Source organism: Mastigoproctus giganteus, chromosome 1, assembly GCF_048544385.1.
Source record: "Mastigoproctus giganteus isolate SK-2022 chromosome 1, ASM4854438v1, whole genome shotgun sequence".
NCBI lineage: Eukaryota > Metazoa > Arthropoda > Arachnida > Uropygi > Thelyphonidae > Mastigoproctus > Mastigoproctus giganteus.
This window is the reverse complement of record NC_143575.1, coordinates 142,019,253-142,045,807: the sequence shown is the minus strand read 5'-3', so window position 1 is coordinate 142,045,807 and position 26,555 is coordinate 142,019,253. Positions and strand designations below refer to the sequence as shown.

The window sequence follows — 26,555 nt, the reverse complement described above, 5'->3', positions numbered from 1 at the left end:
AAAAAGCAGTTATGGTACCAATAAACACAGTACTGTGTATACCCTCCTCACACCTATAGTAGACTAGAAGAATATTAAAAATATTCAGTGAAAGTTAAAAAGTAAGACTTACTTTCACTTCAAGTTTTTTCTTATAAACTCTTAACTTCTCATCTCCCATTCTTTTTTTTTTTTTTTTTTTGGTAGTTGTTGGCGCATCAGCTTCTGTGGCCATAATACACCTCCCAAGGTTTTTGCAGTACTTTGATCCAAGCCCAAGGCGGGATTCAAACCCGCGACCTTTGGGTTGCCAGGCAGGCACTTTACCCACCCGGCTAGCCTGGTCTCTCCCATTCTTGAGGCTACATCTTTTCAACACAATGTGATGAAAGAACTCAACTATCAGAAGTTGCAGCCAGAGGTAAGAAAGCTCGACTACCATTAGGCAAGAAGGAAATTTTCTATTCTTAGCCTGTTCAAAATAGTTTGAATTGATAAATTAATTATTATTTTTTTTAAAAATAATTTCAGGCTTCAATGTAGGCAGAAAATGAAGCTGAAGATTTGGATACAAGCCAAATATGATATGCTGTTATCTTGAACAGCATTAGCACATTTATTGGAAAACTAAAGTTTAAATAAAGGAGGAGATTTTAGGATGGAATGAGGAATAAAGGATTTCATCCCTACTGAATAATGTGAACTAAAGTCCAAACCAAAGAAAGAAATATAAATCGCACAGATCATCCACTTTGTATTCTTGTAATATCAAACAAAACAAGGCAGAGAGAGACTCCATCTGAGAAGAGATCATTGCCATCTTGCACAACAAAAATACTTTCGCATTCACGTGAGGCACCTCCGTAGCCAGGTGGGAAGGAGCAGCAGTGCGTAGCACACGCTTCTTGATTAGATCGGAGTTCGAGCCCGTCACCACCAAATACGGAGGATGCGGAAAGGTCAGGGAATGACCACCGCATATCCCGGAGCAATATGGCCTTAGTTGCTAATGCTCCTAAAAAAAAACCAAATAACAAATAACATTCACATGAAACTTTGGTGATGGTCTCTACAGGAACCTTAATGTTAACTATATACTTTGAGTGATTGTTGGTGAGAAGAAAAAAAAAAAAAAAATCAAGATTATTAGGTGAGATTGCACTTTCTCTGGTATTATAGAAGATAAATAAACAAGTTGTACATGGTCATTAGTAATAGCAAAAGTTTCAGCAGCTCTACCAGCTGGGTCCGTGTGACAAGTACATGAAGTCAGCTTGAACTATGAACATTAAACTCACCAAGAAAAATTACTTCACTATTAAGAAAAATAGATTGGAGAAAGTACTGCTTCAAAGAAATTCTAAAAGTTTTGAGTAATTCATAGAGTTCAGAGCATGACAGAGGCAACGGGGGGGGGGGGGGGGGGGGTTAAAGAGATTTTTAGCCAGAGGAGATAAAAAGAAAAGTTTCCAAATTAGCAAGTCTCTGATAAGGACTATCAAAGACTTCCCAATTCATGAATAACTGAGATGAGTGGAGAGTGAAGCAACACTGATAATTGAGATTCTCTTAGAAAACGTTTGTGAAACTTGACACATTGTAGGTGGAAACAGAGATTACTGAGATTGGAAATAAGAATATATATATTTGTGAAATGAATTAAGAAGTTTTTGAGCAGGTCAGATTTTTTCACAGATAGGGCTGTTCCATTAATTTGATTATCCATGATTCAGTTAAAATAAAAACATTCACAAAGCAGTAATAAATTCATTTCATGAATTGTTATATCAGCCTAATGCAGGGGTGTAAAACCTGTGGGCCATGAGTGGATCACTCCTTCACAATGTGAAAGAGTGATCCCTGTGGCCATGTAGGTAGCCCTTAGTTTTATCCGAGCTTTAAGCTCGGGGGGGGGGATATAACTTATGATGCACATCACACAAAATACTTTTGAAAATACCAATTTTTAGTTATATTTGATTTTTTTTTTTTTGCACTGCTTTCTTATGATGTTTTATGTATTTTCCTCAGTATTTAACAATAAATATTGTTATAACCATATAATATGAATGTTATTAGTGTTACATAATAATTACTGAATTTGTGTCTTTAATAATTAAACCCAAAAAAAATGATAAACTGTATATACAAATTTTGTATATATACACCTTGATAACAACATTAAATTCTATTTTGAAAAATGCACCAATTAGTGGTAAGGAACTGTTCTTCAGCCCCACAACCTTCGATTTTTTTCTGTTTTGGCCCCTAGCCAAAAAAAGGCTGGATTCTGTGTCATTGGAACACAGTAAAAACTTAGGGCTCAGATAAATCTCTACCCCCTCACAGTCAGTTCTAGTGTGCTGCTTTAACAAATGGCCAATTCAAAAATGAAATATGTTGCCTGTTGGGTAGTTTGCCAAATTTGTTAATTTCTCTAAAAATGTATGGTACAAATCTGGTAATCCAGTATGGTGTTGCATATGGATTGCCAAATTTGGGAGGTTCACCCAAGAGAAAATACAAAAATATGTGTAGAAATAACATTGAAAAGGGACAAACTCACTTCTCCAGATGCTACAGCTTCTCCTGGTATAAAAAGTTCTGGATATATATTCTTTAAATACCACTCAAAGGGTTTACATTTTAATTGCTTTCTCAGCTCCCTTCTAGAAGATACATCCCCATAATCACCCTAAAGAAAAAATAAATAGGGTTAATACACTTTAACATACCTGATGATATGATCATATAAACAATAACTATTAAGAGAATAATACACAAATCATTCTCTATTTAAGAAGACTGTGTTTGTATTTTTAACAAGATTTTGACATTTTATTCCTGATGACTATACCCAAAGGTAGCCTTGCGTTAAGAATAATGCAAAGCTACCTTCCCCTACTATGACTTATTGGCACATAATGGCCTTTAGCTGCCGTTGTGCCGTAAAACATACAACAACAACAACTATAACTTATGCATAATGCCTATTGTTACCACTGCAATGTAGCATGCCATCTCTAAATAAGGGGCAGACCTGGAAATATAGCATGGAACTCTGGTGTTCCAAGCAAAAAAATGGGCCAGAAACATGATGTAACTAAGTTCCAGTGGGAGGTGATTGTTGTGGCCACCTTCATAACCACCAGCCTGAAGTCTGATAAATGACAGCAGTGGAAAAACGACTATCCTACCAGGTCTGCCCCAACCCAAGAAACCAGAAGAGCATATTGCTGACCAGAGGGGCAATAGGAAGATCCAACGTACTGTCCAGCAAAACAGATGTGTGCCACAGGAGAGCAACTGACCATGCAGTACAACATGGATGGGTGGAGGAGGGGGTAGCAGAATCATTTCATCTTGAACCATAAGCTAGACACTACCATGGTTGAGCAACTGCAGCCAACAGTGTAATTTTAGTATTCCTGCTAACAGGCTACCAGAGGCATACATACCTACAGTAGAACAGGAGGAGAATCATCATTGTAAAGTCCTAGCTTGAAATGGGTTTGCTGATCCAATGAATCACATTTCCAGCCAGCACATGCAGATGGACAGGTGTGGCCAGTGGTAGTCTCAGGATTTTCTAAAAGGAGATGCTAAAGCAGTGTAATGTGATTGATGATCTATAAAATGACATTATTTCAAATAGTATATTTCAAAAATAATCAATCATCTGACCAATTATATGTTCGTGATGTTAGTTCCATTCTGCAAATGTTATTCAAAGCATTGTCTATAAATATCAGTTCAAGCCAAAATTTAAAGGGATACACCTGGTATTCCTTTAAATAGCTTTTTAACCAATGCAGAGTTTAAATCAATGTTCTGTCCTTGATCAGAAATAGGCAAGGTGGCTAATAACTGAAATAGTGTCCTTAACTTAGCTTAGATTTGATTTGATAATTTTTCAATAGTAGAGCTTGGCTATCTTTAATTCTCTGATTACCAACATTTTCTCCACAGAACCAATTCAGCTTCCAGTTCAATTTCAGTTTCCCTCAAAATCACTGTTGTACAAGCTGAGTCTTCCAAGGTAGCTTTAGTCAGCACAATACATTGCTGGCTTTCCCTTGTTTGGAGAGGTCTTGGTTCAATCTCAGGCAGAGGCATTTGCTCATGAATTCAGATTTCCATGTTGTGTATGGTGGTTTTTTAGCCCATACAACATGCAAATCAGCATGTGAAAATAGTTTCACACAAAAATTGTCATTTGTCCAGACAAATTAATGGAAGTGGGTCACGTGACATGGGCATTTTTTTTTCTTCTTTTGCTGATGCTTTATAAGCTTGTTTTCTTGCATTATAATGCCACTACTACTATTAATAATACAGCTCCTAAAGATTTCATCTATTTGCATATCTTTACATTATTATTAATAACAACATGGTACAAGGAAGCCTGAGGCATACACCAGCCAAAAAAAAAATTCCCAAGTTACTCCCTGAGAGAGAGAGAAAATCAAAAATAGAAGGGAATCACCAAGAAAGAGAAGAATGATGATATCCAGCTCAGATATGTCTGTAAATTATGTGTGTTTTCTGGTCAGTTTGCCTGTTTTTTTTAATGAAAAACAACTTTGCTATTCTCACCTGAGTCCAAAAAACTTAACCATACAGTGAAAAAAAGCCCGTAAAAATTCCTCATGTCATTGATGGGATTTGAACCCAGGCCTTTTCACCAGGCGTGGGAACAATGGCAATTATAACCACTGTGGCACCTGCAAAAACACCTTGACAATATATATGTATATATATGGGTATAATTGACAAGTTTCGGTACTGCTGAAATATCATGAGCTATTTAAGGCACAGAGTCATATTTGCCATCCAACTCTCCTTCACTATTTTTTTTTTTTTTATATGAAAACTCAAAACATGAAAGGTATTATATACTATAATACTCAGTACTCCGCATCGGTTGAAAGTTGAGAAGATTAGAGAAAGTACTTGTTGATATTAGACTTAATTTCTGTAGATTGTAATTTTCAGGAAATACATATGAACAGATGTTATTCCAGAAAACAGGAGCTCAAGGAATACATGAAGAAGAAAAGTGTTTGTTCTGTGAATTTTAAGTTAGACAGCAAAAGGTTACCCACTGGTTGTGGAAAGTGTTTGGACTGATTTGAAAGAGAGGGGGGGGGGGATTATAGAAGCAAATTCAGAAGAACAGTGGTCATGGAAATATCTATAGAAAAGGCAAAAAGCAGAAACAAAACATCTATGAGAGTGCAGAGAATTTGTAAGAGAGATGGGTCATTAATTAACCTAACTGCCCTCTTTTGAATGAAATATAGAAGTCTGAGAGAGGTTATGAGGACACCTACCCAGATGTGGAAACAATATTCCATGGTAGGACGAATTTGAGATTTGTACCAATTGGGTAACTGTTTGGAAGAGAAGTAACATCAAGAATGAAAGAAAACCCAGTTTTTAGATGCAGAGGAAGCAATATTTTTCATGTGCTTATGCCAAGAGCATAAGCACATGAAAAATATTGAATAAAGATGAGCATAGGAGCAGAAGAATCCTTTTTGCGAGATTTAGAAGCTTTGTTTGTTTGTTTTAGGATTTTATGGCGCATTAGCATCTAAAGCTATAATGCACAAAGATTTAGAAGGACTGGAATTATCTTTGCCACATTAGAGAATTATCTGAAGATCAGCATTTAAGGAATTTGAAGTGTTTGAGCAGGACAAGGTTTTCTCAAAGTGGAGGGTGGAATGCAATGTGCTATCATCAGCAAAACTATGGATAGGATTTCTGGTGAATGGAGAAATATCATTAATGTACAAGGGACAAAGAACTGACCTTGGGGAACACCAGCATTAGTGGAGAAGTTTGAACACAGCTGTCTACCATTACCTTAAGTGAGTGATCAGAGAGAAAACTGGATACCAATTACACAGCACAGTTTGCAAACAATAAGATGGAAGCTCATTTTGAACCTCTATGCCAAATGTGATCAAAAGCCTTTCAAAAGTCAAGAGAAACTGCCTGAGTTTCACCAAACTTTTCCACTGAATTTATTCACAGATGGGTAGCATAAGCCAGCATATCACCTTTAGATTGACACTGATGAAATCCATACTGGTGATGGAAGGTAGCTAGATACTTTAGGAGTTGGTGCTTATCGGATTTTTCCATTACTTTAAAAGGACATGCAATGGGATGATAACTGGATCGGATAGATTTGTCATACTTTAGAGGAACTATTTGTATATGAGCAATTTCCAATCAGAAAGAAAAACACCAGTAGAATAACAAAGTGTAAAAAAGATAAAACAGAGAACAGGAATAAGCTCAGGGCACAGATTTTGAGAACAAATGGAGAAATACTATCAGGACCACGGACTTTCTTCATATCAAGACTGTTCAAAATTCTTCTGACATCCTTTTGACAGAAGACCACAAGGTGCATGGAATGGAGTATACTAGAAAGGTACGAAGTGATTTACTAAGGTCATCGATACAAGAGTTAGAAGAAAAGTAGGATATAAACATAAGAAAGGCACCTGGGGATGGGATCTATCCAGTGATATTAATGGAGGCAGCAAAGGAAGTAAACAAACCCTTAGCCATAATTATGAGCACTTCCTTGGACTCAAGGGAGGTATCCATGGACTGGATATGTGCAAATGTGACCCCAATTTACAAAGGGCGACACAAGTAATTACAGACCTGTTAGTTTAAACCTGTTTCAGAGAAATTCAATTACAGTTCGGACACAGCATGGGTTTGTCTTGTCTGACCAATTTGATTGGATACTATGATATGGTCACAAAGGAACTGGATGCAAAGAATAACTTTGCTATCATATATTTGGATCTTAGAAAGGCTTTTGATGCTGTTGCACAAACTGGAGCAGTGTGGCATTGGAGTCAAATTGCTGCTATGGATAACAGGATGGTTATCCATAGCAGCGAGAAGACAGAGAGAGTGGTAATAAATGGACATTGCTGTTCATGGACTCGTGTTATTAGTGGAGTCCCTAAGGGTTCAGTGTTGGGTGTCCATTGTTGTTTTCTGTATTTATTAATGATATCATATCAGGCTTAATGTCTAAGTTTGCAGATGGGCTGAGAGGTGGCAACTGAAGTTTAACATTGACAAATTTAAAGTATTGCATATGGGAAGCAGTAACCCCAGAGTAACATATCAACTCTGTGGTACTACACTGACAGCGGTAGAGAATGAAAAGGACTTGGGGTAATTGTGCAAGCAGATATGAAGTTTTCTGAGCAGCACAGATGGTCTGCAAGAGTAGCTCATGGTGCCTTGTCAATGATATACCGGAAATTTTCTAGCAGGCATAAGGAGGTGATTATTCCCTTGTATAAGGCAATGGTTAGGCCACACCTTTAGTACTGTATACAGGTCTGGAGGCCTCATTTTAAGAAGGATGTAGAGCTGCTGGAATGAGTACAGGGAAGGGAAACAAGATAAATGAATGGAACAACGGGTTATGCTTATGAAGAAAGGTTTAAGTTTTGCAAATTACAATCTGGAGACTAGACACCTGCGAAGTGATCTGATTGATGTGTATAAGGCCTTTAATGGTTTGAGCATGCTCAATGCTGATGGGATTCTTCCTCTTTCTCAGAATAATCACCTGAGAGGGCATAAATTCAAATTGAGGAAGGATAGATGTGCGGAGGTTTGCCTTTAGTCAGCAGGTGGTTGATTGCTGGAACAAACTTCTATCTGTCGTAGAAGTTGAAAGGTTAAATAGATTCAAGGCAGAACTTAAACAAACATTTAGAGCGAGTGGATGGGTGAAATGAGAAGAGTTTTTTTTTTGCTGATGCTGTATAAGCTTGTTTTCTTGCATCATATTTCTTTACTAATGGTAATATACAGTAGTCATGATATTTCATCTTTCAACCAACACATTATGAAAGTCCTGATCATTAGGTAGGAATAAGTAGCCTCTCAGAGGGAATTAATAACAAATTTACTATGTCAGTTAAAGATAAAAAAAAAAAAAAAATGAAACTATCATTCTTATTCTGCATTTTATTAGGGGCAGATGTTGGAACATGTATGGAAGGTACTTCAATTGCGACCATATTAACAATGCCCTTATGGCACATGGAAAAAAAATGCTCATTCGTCAATTTTTAATCCAAAAAAGTGCACTTGTAGTAAATATTATCTCTTGAACAAGTGTATATTGAAAGAAGAAAAATTTAGCATCATAATGAATGTGATCATTACTGCAATGAGTCATTCTTGAAATTTGCAAGCAGAATATCTTGGTTTTTTTGTGTATCACTAACTCAAACATCTGTATTTGTTTACATGTTCAACTAATGTTGGACTTTTTTTTTTGACAAAAGTCATTTGCAAGATATCAACTTGTAACCTACTGAATAAGACCGAAAAATATTTCAGATAAAATTTGCAGTTTATTTATTTATTTTTTAAACATGGCATGCATTGTTTTTAAATCTAATCTGATGTTAAGGTGCTCAATATTTTTACAAATGTAACTATTTTTTTTAAGGGAAGAGGAAAGTAAGCATGTGTGAATTTTGTGGCAGTAAGGATGTTACTCTCTTTTGTCATGCCTTTTTCCTTTCAGGAGATTAGGAGTAATTTACATAGTTTACATATTTGAATTTCTGCAATTCCATGTACTGAAATAAATGCTTTTTAATATATACAGTATAGGTTAGCTTAGATTTCAAAATATATAAGAGCAATACAATTCAATCCTTCCTACTTTGATACTATAAGAGATTTAACTCATACCTTTTTTTTTGGAAGTTCTTTGCCCTAACACTCACATCAAATTAATACATTATATGAAAATAAATTTATGACACGATATAATGATTTAAATTGTTAATATATACGGGTTTCTTCAAAAATAATCCTGTATTCAATTTCCATAATCTGCTCACTGCCAAAAGGAAGAGCAGAGCGAGCGAATTTCGATGTACATCAATCCACCACAAACCAAACCATCCAGCAATAACAGAGAGGAAATTGAAGACAATTGTCAAATTTTTTTACTAAAATATTTTAGACTAAACTTTTTAATAAGGGACATCGACTTCGCTCTGCTCTTCCTTTTGGCAGTGAGTAGATTATGGAAATTAAATACAGGATTATTTTTAAGAAACCTGTATATATTGACAATTTTAAATCATAATATCGTGTCATAAATTTATTTTCATATAATGTATTAATTTGATGTGAGTGTTAGGCTAAAGAACTTCCTATAAAAAGGTATATGTATAGGTTTTGGTAAACACTGGAATATGTCAAGCATTATATTTTTCAAATATTCTACTTTACTGAAACAGCCAGATTCAAAAATAAAATCGATTTACTCACTTACAATCTTCACCTGTTGTTTTTCTGGCAAAGCAGTTTGTATGTTTGTTTCCTTTAATTTTTTTCTTTCCTCTAATCCTGCTGATTGGACTTCAATGTCATTTTGCGTGCAAATACTGTAGCAGTTCATGACAGAAATTAAGGTTTAACATTGGCTAATGCAAGGTACTGCGTATGGGTAGCAGTAATCCCAGAATAACATACCAATTAGGTGGTATTGCATTCAAGGTGGTGGAGAATGAAATCGACCCTAGAGGTAACTGTACAGTCCAATGCAAAGTTTTCTGAGTAGTGCAGACAGACTACTAGAAAAACCCATGGGGTTCTGCCAATGAAATGCAGGAACTAAGAGGTAACTATCTCACTGTACAGGGCAATGGTTAGTTCACATCTTTAATATAGGTCTGAAATCCTTATTTTAAGAAAGATGTGAATCTGTTGGAATGGGTGCAGAGAAGAGCAACCAGAGGTATTCAAACCGCTGGATGCTCTTCTCTTACCACAAAAAACTTTGGTTCTGAAAGCTGCAGTGCGTAGAAACTGACTGAAGTGAGTGTTTTACATACCAACTAGGCTTTACATACCAACTAAGAAATATTGTTCAAGGTTTAGGCCAAAATGGATGTCAGATGAACTAATGAGGCATATGGCAGAGAAGAAAAATGCATGGGATACTTACAAATTAACACATGACACAGAAGCCTATGATAGACACAAGTTGATATGCAACCAAGTTACAAAGGAGGTTAGACAGGCGAAGGCAGATTACGAGAAATCCTTGGCAAGGGATGCAAAGAAAACCAGCAAAGAGTTCTTTACTTATGTAAACTCTAGAAGGAAAGGGATGAATCAGATTGGTCCACTTGATATTGATGGGTCAAGTGTTGATGATCCTGCTCAGGTGGCTAACAAACTAAATGAATATTTTGCATTGACATTCACACATGAGGAGTTATTCAGCGAGGGGAATGCCAGAGGTGTATTCAACTCTAGCAGTAAGTTACAGAATCTTGAAATAACTGGGAGTAAAGTGGAGGAGAAACTGTTGAAGATAAACACAAGAAAGGCACCCGGGGTGGATGGGATCTATCCAGTTATATTAAAGGAGGCAGCAAAGGAAGTAAGCAAACCCTTAGCCATAATTATGAGAGCTTCCTTGGACTCAGGGGAGGTACCCATAGACTGGAAATGTGCAAATGTGACCCCAATTCACAAAGGAGGATCAAAGGCTGACACAAGTAATTATAGACCTGTGAGCTTGACTTCTGTTCCAGGAAAATTAATGGAGGCACTGGTTAAAGACGCACTGCAGGATCATTTAGACAAGACTTCAGTTATAGCTCAGACACAGCATGGTTTTGTTAAGGGGAAGTCTTGCCTGACCAACTTGATTGGATACTATGATGCAGTCACAAAAGAACTGGATGCAGGGAATAACTTTGATATTATATACTTGGATCTTAGAAAGGCTTTTGATACTGTTGCACATGCAAGACTGCTACACAAATTGGAGCAGTGTGACATTGGAGGCAAATTGCTGCTATGGATAAAGGGGTGGTTGAGGGGGAGAAGACAGAGAGTGGTAATCAATGGACACTGCTCATCGTGGACTGATGTTATTAGTGGAATCCCTCAGGGCTCAGTGTTGGGTCCATTATTGTTTTCTGTATTTATAAATGATATTGATGATGGTATATCGGGATTAATGTCCAAGTTTGCAGATGATACAAAGGTTGGCAGGGTTAATGACAGTAAAGACAGTATGCTACTCCAACTGGATCTAGATAAGTTGGGAAAATGGGCTGAGAAGTGACAACTGAAATTTAACATTGACAAATGCAAAGTACTGCATGTGGGTAGCAGTAACTGAGGAGAAACGTATCAACTCTGTGGTACTACACTGACAGTGGTAGAGAATGAAAGGGACTTGGGGGTGGTTGTGCAGGCAGATATGAAATTCTCTGAGCAGTGCAGACGGGCTGCAAGAGTAGCTCATGGAGTATTGTCAATGATATACAGGAATTTTTCCAGCAGGGATAAGGAGGTGATTATTCCATTGTATAAGGCAATGATCAGGCCACACCTAGAGTACTGTATACAGGTCTGGAGGCTTCATTTCAAGAAGGATGTAGAACTGCTGGAATGAGTACAGAGAAGGGCAACAAGATTAGTGAATGGAACAAAGGGGTGCTCTTACGAAGAAAGGCTTAAGTTTTGCAAATTACAGTGTCTGGAGACTAGGCACCAGCGAGGTGATCTGATAGAGGTGTATAAAGCCTTGAATGGTTTAAGCATGCTCAATGCTGATGGGATTCTTCCTCTAGCTCAGAATAATCACCTGAGAGGGCATAAATTCAAATTGAGGAAAGACAGATGTAGGATAGACGTGCGGAAATTTGCCTTTAGCCAGCGGGTGGTTGGTTGGTGGAACAGACTTCCATCCCTTGTGGTGGAGGTTGATAGCCTAAATAAGTTTAAGGCTCAGCTGGACAGGTATTTTGAACGAACAGAGGGGTGAAGTGGAAGTGGTTTTTTTTTTTTTTTTTTTTGGCTGATGCTGCATAAGCTTGCTTTCTTGCATCAAATGCCTCTACTAATGCTAATGTTTAAGACTTTAAATGGATAAAGTAAATTTAATGATGATAGTATTCTAACTCCTGCTCAGACAATGTATACAAGGATATTAAACTCAAACTGAAAAAGAATGGCTGCAGGACAGATGTTGAAAATTTGCTTTCAGCTAGAGGGCAACAATAAACTACCATCTGGTGTTATGAAACTGGGTATTTTGAATAAATTTAAGAATAAGACATTATTAGATGGGATGGGGTTTTTGGTTTTGTTTTTTTGCAATTGCTATATAAGCTTGTTCTTTGCCAGTACTAATAAAATCTCTAATTTTGGTTTCTTTAAAGTGCAATGAGAACTTAACTACCCTCGTGAAACACACACACCAAGTTACAAATCATACATTTCTCCGTTTTTCATGATCTTTTTCCATTACTCACCCATACCTAATTCAACAGTTTTTTTTTAAGAAAAACTCTTCTTTATTGAGTCTTTCCAGAGAACCAACTTAATTTTCATAGAAATAACAATTCTGTTTCTTTTCTCACTGATATTTCACTAAATGGAAATTATTCAGTGTAGTTATGATAAATAATTTTAATGATGCAAACATACAACTGATCTCTCAGAAAGCAAAGAATCAATAGTATGGGATTTTTCAAACAATGGTTTAGTGATTTATATACCAGTTAAGGGGGCTTAGAGGGGAACAGGCATTCTGTGTGTTATCAGAGACTCAGAGTAAAACACTGATGGATCCAATATCTTTCTATTTTAGAGGATTTAGGAGAAGTCTGGTTGGCCTGCCTCCCTAAAATCCACTCATGAACACCTTCGCACAATGGTAAGCCCTGTTACATCACTTTGGTGGCAATGAGTGTGTAGAGTGGTTCTTTTCAAGATGCCTGGTCAGTGTGAAGAGGAAAAGACCAAACCCTCCAGCACATGATGACACGACAAAACAAATGGCCCTCAGTCTCCCTCTTATGGCAGTGAGAGGATCAGAGTGAAAGCAGAAGGTGCTAAGAATCTCTGGGTACGACCAGGCTGCCATGCATGGAAACTAAACTTGGCCTGTTACAATGTAAGATTGCTTATCGGTGAATATATTATCTGGTAAGCTGGAAAAGGAATTAGAAAATATGAATTGGAATATCATCAGTTTGGCTAAAACAAGAAGAAGAAATGAATCGTTTATATGTTTATCAAGTGGAAATTTGTTGTACACCAATAGAAACAGTGAAAAGAGCGAAGGTGGAGTTGGCTTTCTGGTCCATAAAAATTATAAAAAACAACATTTGGGAATTCAAACGAATATCACCAAGGGTGTCAAGACTGCATCTCAAGATTTCTAAGAGGTGCAAACTAAATGTTACAAAGGGTACTAGGAAAGTTTTGCAATATGACGCAACAATGAATCACAGGAAGCTTCATGTTGAGACATGTTCATACGTGCATAGTAGCCGCCGCGCCAAGTCGATGGGTTTAGTTATTCATTAGTAGTGAGAGTGTAAAGTGCTTGCGATGGCATCGTGGTCACAAAATGAGATAAGGACAGTTTTGCGGTATAATTTCGTGCGTGGTTTAACCATAGACCAGTGCTTAGAAGAAATGACTCTTGCACTAGATGATGATTGTCCACATCGTACAACGATATTCAGGTGGTATAGAGAATTCCAAAGGGGAAATTTCACTCTGGAGGATTCTGAGAGGCCGGGAAGGCCACGAACGTCAGTTACGGAGGAAAACGTTACTGCTGTGCGGAAAATGCTTGACGAAAACAGGCGAGTGACCTACCAACAGATAGAGGATACTTTGGGCCTAAATGCACCAGCAATTCGTTCGATTCTTTTGCACGTGGAGAAACTTTGTTCTCTCTGGGTGGCGTATGAACTGACTGAAGAGCAGATGACACGACGTGTGACTTGGTGCCGGGAGATGTTAAAAAAGTTTGATAAGGGACAATCTCGGTATGTGAACAACATCGTGACAGGTGACGAGACTTGGCTGTACTATTACGATCTGCCGACCAAGGCTCAAAACAAAGTTTGGGTCTTTGATGATGACGACACACCCGTAATTGTCAGAAAATCCCGATCTGTAAAGAAGAAAATGATAGCTGTATTTTTCAAATCGAGTGGAATTGTGGAACGTGTCATTTTGGACACGCAGAAGACAGTCACAGCTAAGTGGTATACTGAACAATGCCTGCCTAAAGTCATTGGATCTATGAAGAACCTGCGGCCAAAGTCAAGAATGGACACCTGGTACCTCCATCACGAAAATGCTCCAGCTCGCCGCGCCAAAGCCTGCACCGAATATTTGACCACGACAGGACTGAAACTTCTCGAGCACCCTCCCTACAGTGCAGACCTTGCTCCCTGCGACTTTGCACTGTTCCCGCATGTGAAAATGAAGCTAAAAGGGAGGCAGTTTTCCAGTGATGAGGACCTTCTACGGGCTTGGGACAATGAGTGTGCTGTACTCCCTAGTGAAACTTGGCAGAACTGGTTTAAAGATTGGTTTCGGAGGATGGAGAGGTGTATTGAATGTAGAGGAAATTACTATGAAAAAATTAAATAAACAAAGCTGTATTGCAAAACTTTCCTAGTACCCTTTGTATAATGATTTATGCACCAACATTGAGCCATGATGAAGAAGAGGTTGAACAAATGTAAATTGAAATTGAGAGACTTCTAGATGAACAGAAAACTCACTACAACATTATTATGGAGGACTTTGATGGTAAGGTTAGAAAGAGACAAAACAGCACAGATAGGAAATTTTGGAATTGGTGAAAGATTTGTGGAATTCGCAGAATCTCGAGGAATGTCAATAATGAACACATTTTTCAAGAAAAGGGTGGAGATGGAAGAGCCCAAATGGATTAACAACTAATAAAGTAGACTTCATTCTCACTAACAGAAGATGCATTAGCAGAGGCATGAGATGCAAGCTTATGCAGCATCAGTCAAAAAAAAAATTCACACAACCATTCCCTCTAAACGTTTGTCCAGTTCCTCCTTAAATTTATTTAATCTATTAACTTCCACGACAGACGGAAGTTTGTTCCAGCAATTAACCACCCGCTGGCTAAAGGCAAACTTCCGCACATATATCCTACATCTGTCTTTCCTCAATTTCAATTTATGTCCTCTCAGGTAATTATTCTGAGCAAGAGGAAGAATCCCATCAGCATTGAGCATGCTCAAACCATTCAAGGCTTTATACACCTCAATCTGATCACCTTGCAGGTGCCTAGTCTCCAGACACTGTAATTTGCAAAATTTAAGCCTTTGTTTCATTCACTAATCTTGTTGCCCTACATCCTTCTTAAAATGAGGCCTCCAGACCTGTACACAGTACTCAAGGTGTGGCCTGACCAATGCCTTATACAAGGGAATAATCACATCCCTATCCCTGCTAGAAAAATTCCTGTATATCATTGACAAGACACTATGGTCTGCACTGCTCAGAAAACTTCATATCTGCCTGCACAATTACCCCCAGGTCCTTTTCGTTCTCTACCACTGTCAGCGTAGTACAGGTAAACAATCACTAATCTGGCAGCATTGGGACCTGTGGGGTGCCGGATTAGTGAGTTCGCCGGATCACCGGTGGTTATTTTAGCACTTAAATTTTATCCAACAGCTAACCACCTCCTTCTAACTTTAACACATTGACTGTCAAGCTAGTTTAAGAAAAAAATTCCCCAGGGGCCAAAAAATATTTAGGAAATAATTTGATTAGTAATTCTAAAATAAATGTTGTAATGTCAGTGTCGTCGTTTTTTCACTTAAAATATATATATATAAAAAAAAGACTTTATGTCGCATATATGTTTTATAACTAAAGTATGTTGGTTACTTTATTTCTTGAGAAGTCACGTGGCCACAAATGTGTGATACTATTACGGCATACATATGATGGTCATTTGTGATTAGTTTATTGCACTTGCGGAGAGCACTGCAATAAAACTAATTGTGATAACATAAACTCTCAAATGTCGCAATAAGTTTGTCAGTATTGTTAGAGATTTTGTGAAAACAAGTTCGTTAGTGCGCTGTATTATCCATCATATTGTGTTGTGTTTTTCCGCAAGTTTGTATAAGTGTGTTGTAAAAAAAAAAAAAAAATCTAAAAAGGAATGCCTCATTAAAGGAATGGCTAAAAGAAAAGAGGAACTGAGAGAAGTTACTGGAATTTACAATTAAGCAGAGTTAAACTTCTCACAGACACACCGCTGTCAAGTTTTTTTCAGAAGTTCAACTTTATCTGTTATGGACAATGTACGGTGTTTGCACTTTACACCATGACAGGCACTTCCTTTATGCATTGGAACCATGGCTGGGGGTAAATGTAAGAAGATTTTAATAATAAACAGAAAAACAAGTGGAATTGGCTTGCCAGTATTTATGAGTTCGTGCCAACAGCTGCAACCAATGCCACCAAAACAGTAGTGGCAGGTCGGTGCGCCGACCCAGTAAATTTGAAATTACGTTCGCGGAAATTATATCTGAATTAGCGGTGGAACCGGATTACCGGTGGCGGGATTAGTGATGGTCGGCCTGCACCACAGAGTTGATACGTCACTCTGGGGTAGCTGCTTCAACGGACCCAACACTGAACCCTGAGGGATTCCACTAATAACATTAGTCTATGATGAGCAGTGTCCATTGATTACCACTCTGTCTTCTCCCACTCAACCATCCCTTTATACATAGCAGCAATTTGCCTCCAATGCCACACTGCTCCAATTTGTTCAGCAGTCTTCCATGTGCAACAGTATCAAAAGCCTTTCTAAGATCTAAATATATGATATCAAAGTTATTCCCTGCATCCAGGTCCTTTGTGACCACATCATACTATCCAATCAAATTGGTCAGGCAGGACTTTCCCTTAACAAAGCCATGCTGTGTCCGAGCTATAACTGAAGACTTGTCTAGATGATCCTGCAGTGCTTCTTTAACCAGTGCCTCCATTAATTTTCCTGGAACAGAAGTTAAACTCACAGATCTATAATTACTTGTGTCAGCCTTTAATCCTCCTTTGTGAATTGGGGTCACATTTGCACATCTCCAGTCTGTGGCACCTCCCGAGTCCAAGGAAGCTCTCATAATTATGGTTAAGGGTTTGCTGCCTCCTTTAATATAACTAGATAGTCCCGTCCACCCAGGGTGCCTTTTTTATGTTTATCTTCAACTATTTCTCCTCCACTTTCCTCTCTGTTATTACAAAATCATCTAGCTCACTGCCAGAGTTTAACTCACCTCTGGCATTCCCCTCCCTGAATAACTCCTCATGGGTGAATGTAGATGCAAAATACTCATTTAGTTTGTTAGCCACCTGAGTAGGATCAGCAACAGCTGATGGTTCAACTGTTGGTTCAAAGAGTTCTTTACATAGGTAAAGAACTCTGTTTTTTTTTTTTTTTTTGCATCCTTTGCCAAGGATTTCTCATAATCTGCCTTTGCCTGCCTAATCTTCTTTGCGTCTTGGTTACAGACCAGCTTATATCTATCATAGGCTTCCATGTAATCCATTAATTTATATGTATCCCATACATTTTTCTCTCTGCCATATGTCTCATTAGCTCATCTGAAATCCATTTAGGCCTAAACCTTGAACAATATTTCTTAGTTGTTATGTAAAGCCTAGTAGCTTCCAAGATAAATTCTTTGAATACTCCCCATTTTGAATTTGCTGTTGGTAACTTCATCAGTTGGTCCCACCGTATAGATTTTAAATACTGTCTCAGACCACCGTAATCGCATTTGCGAAAGCAAAAACCCTTCCCTTTACCCCTGATGGTAGTTACCTTTTGAGTAAATCCCACTTCAGCACACTGTGATCACTGCCACCTAGTGATTCCTTTATCTGCAGATTCTTAATGCATGAAGAATCACTACTCATAATCAGATCAAGAGTATTACGCCCTCTAGTTGCCTCCCGAACATGCTGATGTAGAAAACAATCATTCAATAAATCCGCAAAACCCTTGCTAGTGTGTGAGTGACCAACCCACAAATTCCAGTCAATATCTGCGAAATTAAAATTCCCCATTATAAGACTCTGTGATTTACTAGCCCACTCTATTTCCCTGTATAGTTTCTTATTATACTCATCAGAATCATTAGGCCTATAACACACTCCTACTCTCAATTTTGTCTCCCAATGCTTATGTCACACCAAACTGACTTGACACTGCACTGTCCAGCGATGTCGACTGGCTTCACTTCCTTGGATTTTATGTGTTTCTTAACTAATAGCATAACCCCTCCTCCTTTCCTATCCTGTCTATCCTTTCTGTACACATTGTACTCCCCAAATGCCAGTTCTGCAATTTGGGGAGTACACCCAAATTGCAGAATTTAGGTGTCACCCAAATTGTGACACCACGTCTGTGATATCCCAACAATATCTGCCTTTGATGTTCTGAGCAATACCTCAAATTTATTTACCAAACTCCTAGCATTGGTGTACATGCATTTGTTCCTATGCTTTGCTACCCTAACACAATCCATGTGTTTACTTGTACCACAATGACTCTCAGCAGTCTCTGAAATACCCTGCATCTTGTTTTCCAGGCTGCTGCTCATTCCGATAGAAGCAGTGCAAGAATCACTTTCACCTCTGCCAGTGGCTACTGTTATGTATTGTGAATGATGTTCCCATCCTGAACAAGGTAAATGTTGGAAGTGATCACAGAATGGTAAGATGCACACTTGATACAGATGTGAAGAAAAAGGAAAGAATTGACTTGAGATAACAGGTGAGGAGAAAAAGCAGTATGTACTAAAAATTAAGAACAAGTTTGAACTTCTGCGGACCTTTCAGGACCAAGATATCAACGAGGAATACAACAACTTTCTGTAAGTGATAAAGCCTGAGAAACCCATAGGTAAAAAGAAATCCGCAGGAGAAAAAATTTTCATGATGAATTGAAGACGACAAATGAAGAGCAAGATAAAAACTGGCAAGGACAAAATTGAGTATACAGAGTTATGTACAGCCATTAGAAAGAGACAGAGAGGACATAAGAGAGGACACAAGCATTAAGGGAAAACAAAGCACTTAAATCAGCAGCCATGAGCAGTAATACAGAAAGACAACTGAAGAGTAGTGATGATGTACTTATAAATAGCAGAAGACTACTAGAAAGAATTACATGAGAAGCAAGGGACTAATGCCAGCAGTGGAGAAGATGGATCACAAATTAGCAACACATACGATATACTCGATATCCTTCCTATTGAGGTAGAATATGCACTGAAGAATCAGAAAGCCCCAGGTGAAGATGAAGCTACTGTAGAGTTGTTAAAATTGGGAGGAAGAGACATGACACAGAAACTGGCAAGGAGATAAATTAAAAATTACAGCTCAATTAGCTGGTTGTCCCACATCTACAAGTTGTTCACAAGAGTCATTACTAACAGATTATAAAGAATACTTGATGAGAATCATGCTTTAGAACAGGATTCTCAACTACGGATCACCTTCACATAATTGAGAAAGCAAATGAATATAAACCACCATTATGCCTTATGAAAAGGCATTTGACTCCATACAGCATAAGGCAGTGTTTCGGGCACTGGAAAGACAAGGCACAGATACCCCATATTATTATGATATTGAAGAAAATATCTGAGAATGCGACCTCCTTTATTAGACTAGACAAAGATAGTAGCAAATTTAAAATTAAGAAAGGAGTTCGAAGGAGACACAATATCTCTGAAGTTGTTTACTGCTGCCCTTGAGGAAGCTTTCAGAAGATTAGACTGGTCGCAGAAAGGAGTCAGTGTGAATGGAGAGTATCTAAGTCATTTACAATTTGCCGATGAAATTGTGATCATAAGCCGCGATCCCAAAGAATTAGAGGAAAATCTTAATCAGTTATGCAGAGTTAGTAAGGATTTCAGACTAAAGATGAATATGACTAGAACAAGTATGCCACAGAAAGGGATATAATCATTGATGGAGCAGTAATTGAAAAGGTAGATTCATATACTTATCTGGGACAAGTCATACTGAGGAGCAATATCCCAATTTGTCTGAAACATAAAATAATGAACCAGTGTATACTCCCCATCATGACTTATGGAAGTGAAACTTTGGGCACTCACCAAATAATGGAAGAGAAGCTGAAAACTACACAACAAAGAATGGAATGAATTATATTAGGAATCAGACTGTTAGATAAGAAGAGAAACACATGGATTAGGCAGCAAACTCAAGTAAAGGACATTCTTATCAAAACTAAAGAACTAAAATGGTCTTGGGCAGGACACATAGCTTGAAGACATGATGACAGATGGACTAAAAAAGTCTCTAAAGAAATTGGAAAGTTGCTGGAGAGGCCTTCATCCTGCAGTGGATTGAAAACGGCTAATGATGATGCCAGTTGAAAACCTGCAAACTTCAGGGGCTTAATGAAGGCATGCTGGGATACAGCCACTTCAGAAGCTCAATTAAAGTGAAAAAAAAAAAAAAAAAAAAAAAAAAGAGTAATTTTTTTATAGGTCAAAACTACTACTCTATAGCCTACCCCAAAGAATAAAATAATCATGGGCTAGAGTGTGTTTCACATACTATGCTTGCTTGTTTTTTAGCACCTTTAATCTTCTTTTGCATGCTATTAAAAAGAATAACATTTTAATACAATTTTATTAAACTAAACATATCTGTTTCATATAATAATAATGCTGCTGTCATTCATAAAAATAATTAGCAATTTTTTACTGTCACTGAAAATAGCTTCCGAACATTTTTTTTTTTTGATGTAATGTTGAATACACACACACAAAAAAACCCTAATTACACTGTTAGCAAAGAAAGTGGATGAACAACACTGAACTAAAAAAAAAAAAAGTGAGTAGAGTATGCGAATGCAATGATAAATGGCTAAACAATGAGTTGTGAAACAGCATTTCAATCTTTAAAAAGTTGAGTTAAATACTGCACAGAAAATGATTTCTATGACAAACTGGGCCATAAATGATTCCTAGAATTTTGTCTATCATCCCTACCCAAAACAAAAAATCAAGAGGAAGGAGGATTATATTTGGATTTATTCCTTTTTGGGGTCCTAAAAAAAAATAAGGTTAATTAAGGTTTAAAAAAATAATAAATTAATTAAATTAAAGCATTTTAACATGTTCACTGCCTTTTATATTTGTGAGTGTCATCTCTAATGTGCCTTGGGGTGCTTCTCTTGGGGCACTAGAACAAATAGGCAGTGGTTTCAGTAAATATATTTCATCTGTGAAGAGTCATCACTCCAAGTAAAGATGGAATCTGTTGTTTATAGCATTTTAACATCAACAATTTGAATGAGCAATTTGCATCACTTGAATAAAATTCTATTTCAGTATCAGATGACATATTGTAAAGAGCTGATTCAATGTCATCAGCTTCAACGTACTGTCCATCCCTGTTCCTTTTCAGTCCTGATTTCCCAGGTAACATTTTATAGGAAAACCCTTTTTACACACACTAAGGATGATGTTTTGTTTTTCAAAAAAATGAATTAAAATTCAGCAAGCATGATCTTCAAAAAATATTAAACTAGATAAAATAACTTCAATGTAAGCAAAGAACATATGAAACTGTGAACCAAGTATACAGTTTTTATAGTGCTGTCTAGACAGTGCAATTGAAGCTACACAAAATCTTAGCCATAATGCAATAACCCATAGTTCAGTGTGCCAATGTCGCTCAGTTGTTTATTGCATGTACCTTTCCATGCAAGTTTGCATTCAAGCAGTGAATGGTATTAAACAGGAGCTAGGAATAAACCTCTGAAGTTTCAGCTGTCTGGTTCATTGATAAGAAGTTTCTCAAAATTACTTTTTTTACAGCCTTTCCAATATTTTGTTAAAACCTATATAAATTATGTTATCTCTGCTTAATGGACAACAGCAATTACTGCTTCTATGGAAGATTAGTGATGCACTTTTAGAAGCGCTTATTTAACTATGGTTGCTTAGCATACTCTTCCCACTCTTGGTGCAGATGAGAGTGATGTGCAACTTGCAAAATGTTTGCCCGTGGATGATGTCATTAAGCTGCTCTTTAAAAATTGCTAACGTTACAGTTATCAAAAGTTTATATATATTCATATCATTTTTGATTCTTAAATGCACTGTATTCTTCTTGGGTTGTTGATCAGTCATTGCTATGCTCTGCTTTCCTTTCTTAACTGTAGGCTTTTAATGTGTAGCAGGAAATGAATTACCGAAGGAGCTGCTGGCATCACATATTCCAAATTTACACATTGCTGAATGACCATACCATGTGTAAACAAAACATATTTTATCCATATTGTTTAAATATAGAAAAATATAGATTAAATAGTGAAAAGGTTTTATTACAGCACATTTAGTTAAAATATTTTAATCCAAGATCTACTTCTCTCCACATCTTCTAAGATGAAATTAATATAAATCAAACTTCTTCTATAGCTATTAATGCCCTATTATTATTAATTATGAACAGTATAAACAAGTTTCAAATGAAATATTAAAGACTAAACAATGCAATATTAAAGGTAATGCTAATGTAAGAAATTCAATAATTTTTGATTTAGAATTTGATTTACCATTTAACGCCAACTCTGCATGGCTGGTTAAATTCTAAAGCATCTTAGGCAATGGTAACCACCAGTGTGGCTATGTAATGGATCTTTTGTGTAAACAACAATGTGTAAATACAAAAAAAACTAAATAAGAGCAAAAACCATACTTTCTTTTATGATATTTTGTATAAAAATGTAAGAATACAATTTACTATCTATACTTTTGAGCAATAAATTAAAATCTTTACTTACTGTGTTTTCACTATGGTGAAAACTTATATGGCTATGTAAAAGACGAAAAATTAATTTTCTGAAAAACTAGAAAAAGTAAAAACAAATCATATTCACATGTCAATGATCATAGTACATATTTAGAATGAATATCTTACCAGATCATATCCAATCCTCTGATAATAATATTTGGAATAGTCATCCAACCAAACCTCTGCAAGTCTGACTGAATTACGCTTGAGCACATTAACCCCACTACGCCACTTATATGGGCTACGTTTTCGAAAAATATGTCCTACATGGGAACAAGGAACAATTTCCAACGTACCTCCACACATCCATGACTAAAAAAAAAAAAAAAAGCAAAGAAACAGAGTTACAAAAAGTTACTTTCGACACAATTTTGCCAATTTTTTTTTTTTTCATGATTAATATTTTTTCATATCCATGTACACAGATACTAAAATATAGTTAGTTGGTACCCTTGTTTATAGAAAATGAGCATTCTGTGAATAATATGTTCAAATTCCCAGTTACATCTTGAAATACTTGGTGGGGGGGGGGGGGGCTAACAAAACTTAAATTAGAATATTCAAGGCCAAGTATGTTAAGACATTATAATAATCTTAAATTATAGGTGAAACCTCATAGCTTTGAGTAGGACTGTTAATCTCTCAACACTGAGAGATTTCAATGATGAGGCTTTCATCTATAATTTAAGATTATTATAATAATAATAATAATAGGACTTATTGGGCTTCGTAGTCCCTTTTGATTTGAGTTAAAACATTATGCACTATTCATCCAAAACCATATTAATGTATAACTCACCAATTTACTATTAGGTACACCTACCTGATATGTCCCCCTTTAGCCCTCAGAACAACCTGAGTTCATCAAGCCATGGACTGAACAAGGTGTCAAAAGTGAGTCACTAGTCCATACTGACTGAATTACTTCCCACAGTTGCAAATTAGATGGTTGCTCTCTACTCATTCCACTTGTCCTCAAGATGCTCAACTGGACTGAGATTTGAGAAAGCCACTGCAGTAGGCTGATTCACTTGTGTTCCTTGAACAAGTTCTGTACACATTTAGCCTTATGAGGGACACATTACAGTATCCTGCTGAAATAACCATACACTGCAGCCATATACGAAACATTTCTAGACAACCTGTGGCACCTAGATGTTGCTCCACTGGTATCAAGGAGAACCTCTGTCTACACCTTGGATGATTATTACTTGTTTTGTGACCAAGTCAAATGCTTTTTCATAGTTGATGAAGGCTATACATAATGGAAGGTTGCATTCATCGCACTGCTCTATAACTTTCTGCACTGTTTGGATGTGATCCACTGCACAACTCTGCCATGGAGGGTCCCAAGCCCGGCTGCGAAAGGAGGAGGGTGGTCATCCTGCCGAAATGACCAGAAACGGGAAACTAGGCAAGAAACCGCATGAAATTCGGAACAAGCTCTTACAACAATGTTACCGCATCCGGGGTAGCCGATGTGCCAGCACTGGGGACCCAGGGTGCTGGTGTGAAGTGGACCACTGGCCATAGCAATAAGCTTACTACGCCGAAAAGGGCAATTAACATTGGCGAATGGAATGTTCGAACGGAGCACCACATTGGACAAAAGGAAATCATTGCCCAAGAACTACTTAGGTGCAAGGTATCAATCGCGGCATTATCCAAATTAAGGCTCACCAGGTCTGGAACGATGATCATCCAACCACCAGCACCTAACGAAGCGGTTATGCTATTCTACTCTGGTGGTGAGAAACGAGAAGCAGGAGTGGGCTTTATGGTCAATGTTCAGGCCACCAGTAGTGTGATCGCTTTCCAACCAATATCGGACTGCCTGGCAGTCCTTACTGTCAAGGGCACCATCAAGACCCATATTATCTCCGCCTATGCACCAACTGAGACTAGCCTGGACCCGACCAAAAATGACTTCTACAACCAGCTCCAACATACGCTGGATTCAATTCCACAGACAGAAGTGATCATCCTTGCAGGGGACTTTAATGCCCACATTGGCGTGGACAGATCTGGTTGGGAAACAACAATGGGCAAGTTTGGCCATGGGAAGATCAATGACAATGGACTACATTTGTTGTCCTTTGCCGCATCTAACAACCTGATCATCGGAAACAGCCATTTCCAGCACCCTCAAAAACATCAACTTACATGGCAAAATCCATCTGGCAAGGATTCAGCAATCCTGGACTACATTCTGATCAATGCCCGATTTCGCTCATCACTCATGGACATTCGTGCCATGAGGGGACCTGATTGCGGATCTGAGCACTACCTCATCCGGGCTAAGGTGCAGCTCAAATTACGGCATGCAAAAAGGTCATCTCGGTCAGCCAAGCTGGACTGGAGGCAGCTAATGAATGCTGCCAACAAAGGGGCATATCAGATCGCCCTATCCAACCGCTTCGAGACGCTAGCCGTGCCCGAGGATATAAATGAAGAAGAAAAGCAGATCTCTAATGCCATCCTGGAATGTGCCAAGCCCCTATGTCCACCTGCCCCACGTCGAATGCAACCATGGATATCAGACGAGTGCCTTGACCTCGTGGACAAACGGAAACAGGCAAAGTTGGTCAACTTTGAATGGTACCGGCAGCTAAACCGAGAAGTCCGACAGAGGATGACAGCGGAAAGAGAAGCATACTGGAACCAAGTGGCAGACGATCTTGAAGTGGCGGCATCCAAGAACGCGTACCACACTCTCTACCGCACCCTCAGATGTCTGAGTGGAAAGACCAAATTGACTAGTGACAACCAAGAATGCTGATGGGACCCTTCGTGCGATCACCGTCTGAACGCCTGCAACAGTGGAGTGAATTCTTCAAAGCATTGTTTAATCACGACCCACCTCAGGGACCGCCAGAAGCCGCACTATCGATCGATCCCCCTGAAGTCTCCATGGTCGATGTTGAGCCTACAGTAGAAGAAGTGAAAGCAGCCATACAATCCCTAAAGAATGGCAGGGCACCAGGAGTGGACCAAGTCACCACAGAAGCGATCAAAGCCGAGGGAGATGTACTGCTTCGCCGACTACACTCACTCCTCAAAACCATCTGGTGCACTGAACAAATTCCACTAACATGGAGGAAAGCCATTATCGTACCGATCCACCAGAAAGGTGATAACTGGGATTGCAAGAATTACCGTGGCATCAGCCTCCTTTCCATCATCGGAAAGGTCTTTATGAAGATCATCCAGTCAAGGCTGCAAAATCATCGCGAGCAAACCAGTCGAGAAGAACAGGTGGGATTTAGACCCGGGCGAGGATGCTGTGATCAAATCTTTGCCATCCGTCAGCTGATGGAGGAGAGGATCCGGTGTGGACAGCGAACCGTCATTGTTTTCATTGACTTTAAGTCTGCTTTTGACTGTGTCCATCGGCCTAACTTATGGAAACTACTAGAGGTCGAACATGTACCTCAAAAAGTCATCACACTCCATACAACGGTTTAACCAGCCAGGTGCGCATCCAGAATGATTTATCTGAGGAATTTACCATCCAAACTGGAGTCCGCCAAGGGGATGTAGCCTCCCTGTTGCTTTTCAACATCGTGGTCGATGCCATTATGAGGCAAGCATTCAGAAACAGATGGGGCATACAATATGACAAGGATCACTATGTGACTGACCTGATGTTTGCCGATGATAGTGCTATCTTTGCTGGTAACGACTCTGAAGCCATGGACATCCTCTACGACATTGCCCGCATTGCCCGGCCATACGGTTTGAAGATCAATGCTGATAAGACAAAGGCCCTGACAACAGATGGGTCGCAAGCCACCATCTATCTCGAAGGCATCCAGATCGAGCAA

General features: G+C 38.2%; 1 protein-coding gene across 1 annotated transcript in view; it reads right to left on the bottom strand.

The window, feature by feature from the left end:
* Positions 1-26,555, bottom strand: part of LOC150091167 (putative polypeptide N-acetylgalactosaminyltransferase 9) — an 886,865-nt gene that overhangs the window by 29,095 nt on the left and 831,215 nt on the right. The window contains exons 10-11 of the mRNA XM_090374539.1: positions 22,858-23,043; positions 2,546-2,674 (exon numbers count right to left, since the gene is read on the bottom strand). Coding sequence (XP_090230665.1) covers positions 2,546-2,674; positions 22,858-23,043 — 315 coding nt within the window. The remainder of the gene's footprint in view (positions 1-2,545; positions 2,675-22,857; positions 23,044-26,555) is intronic.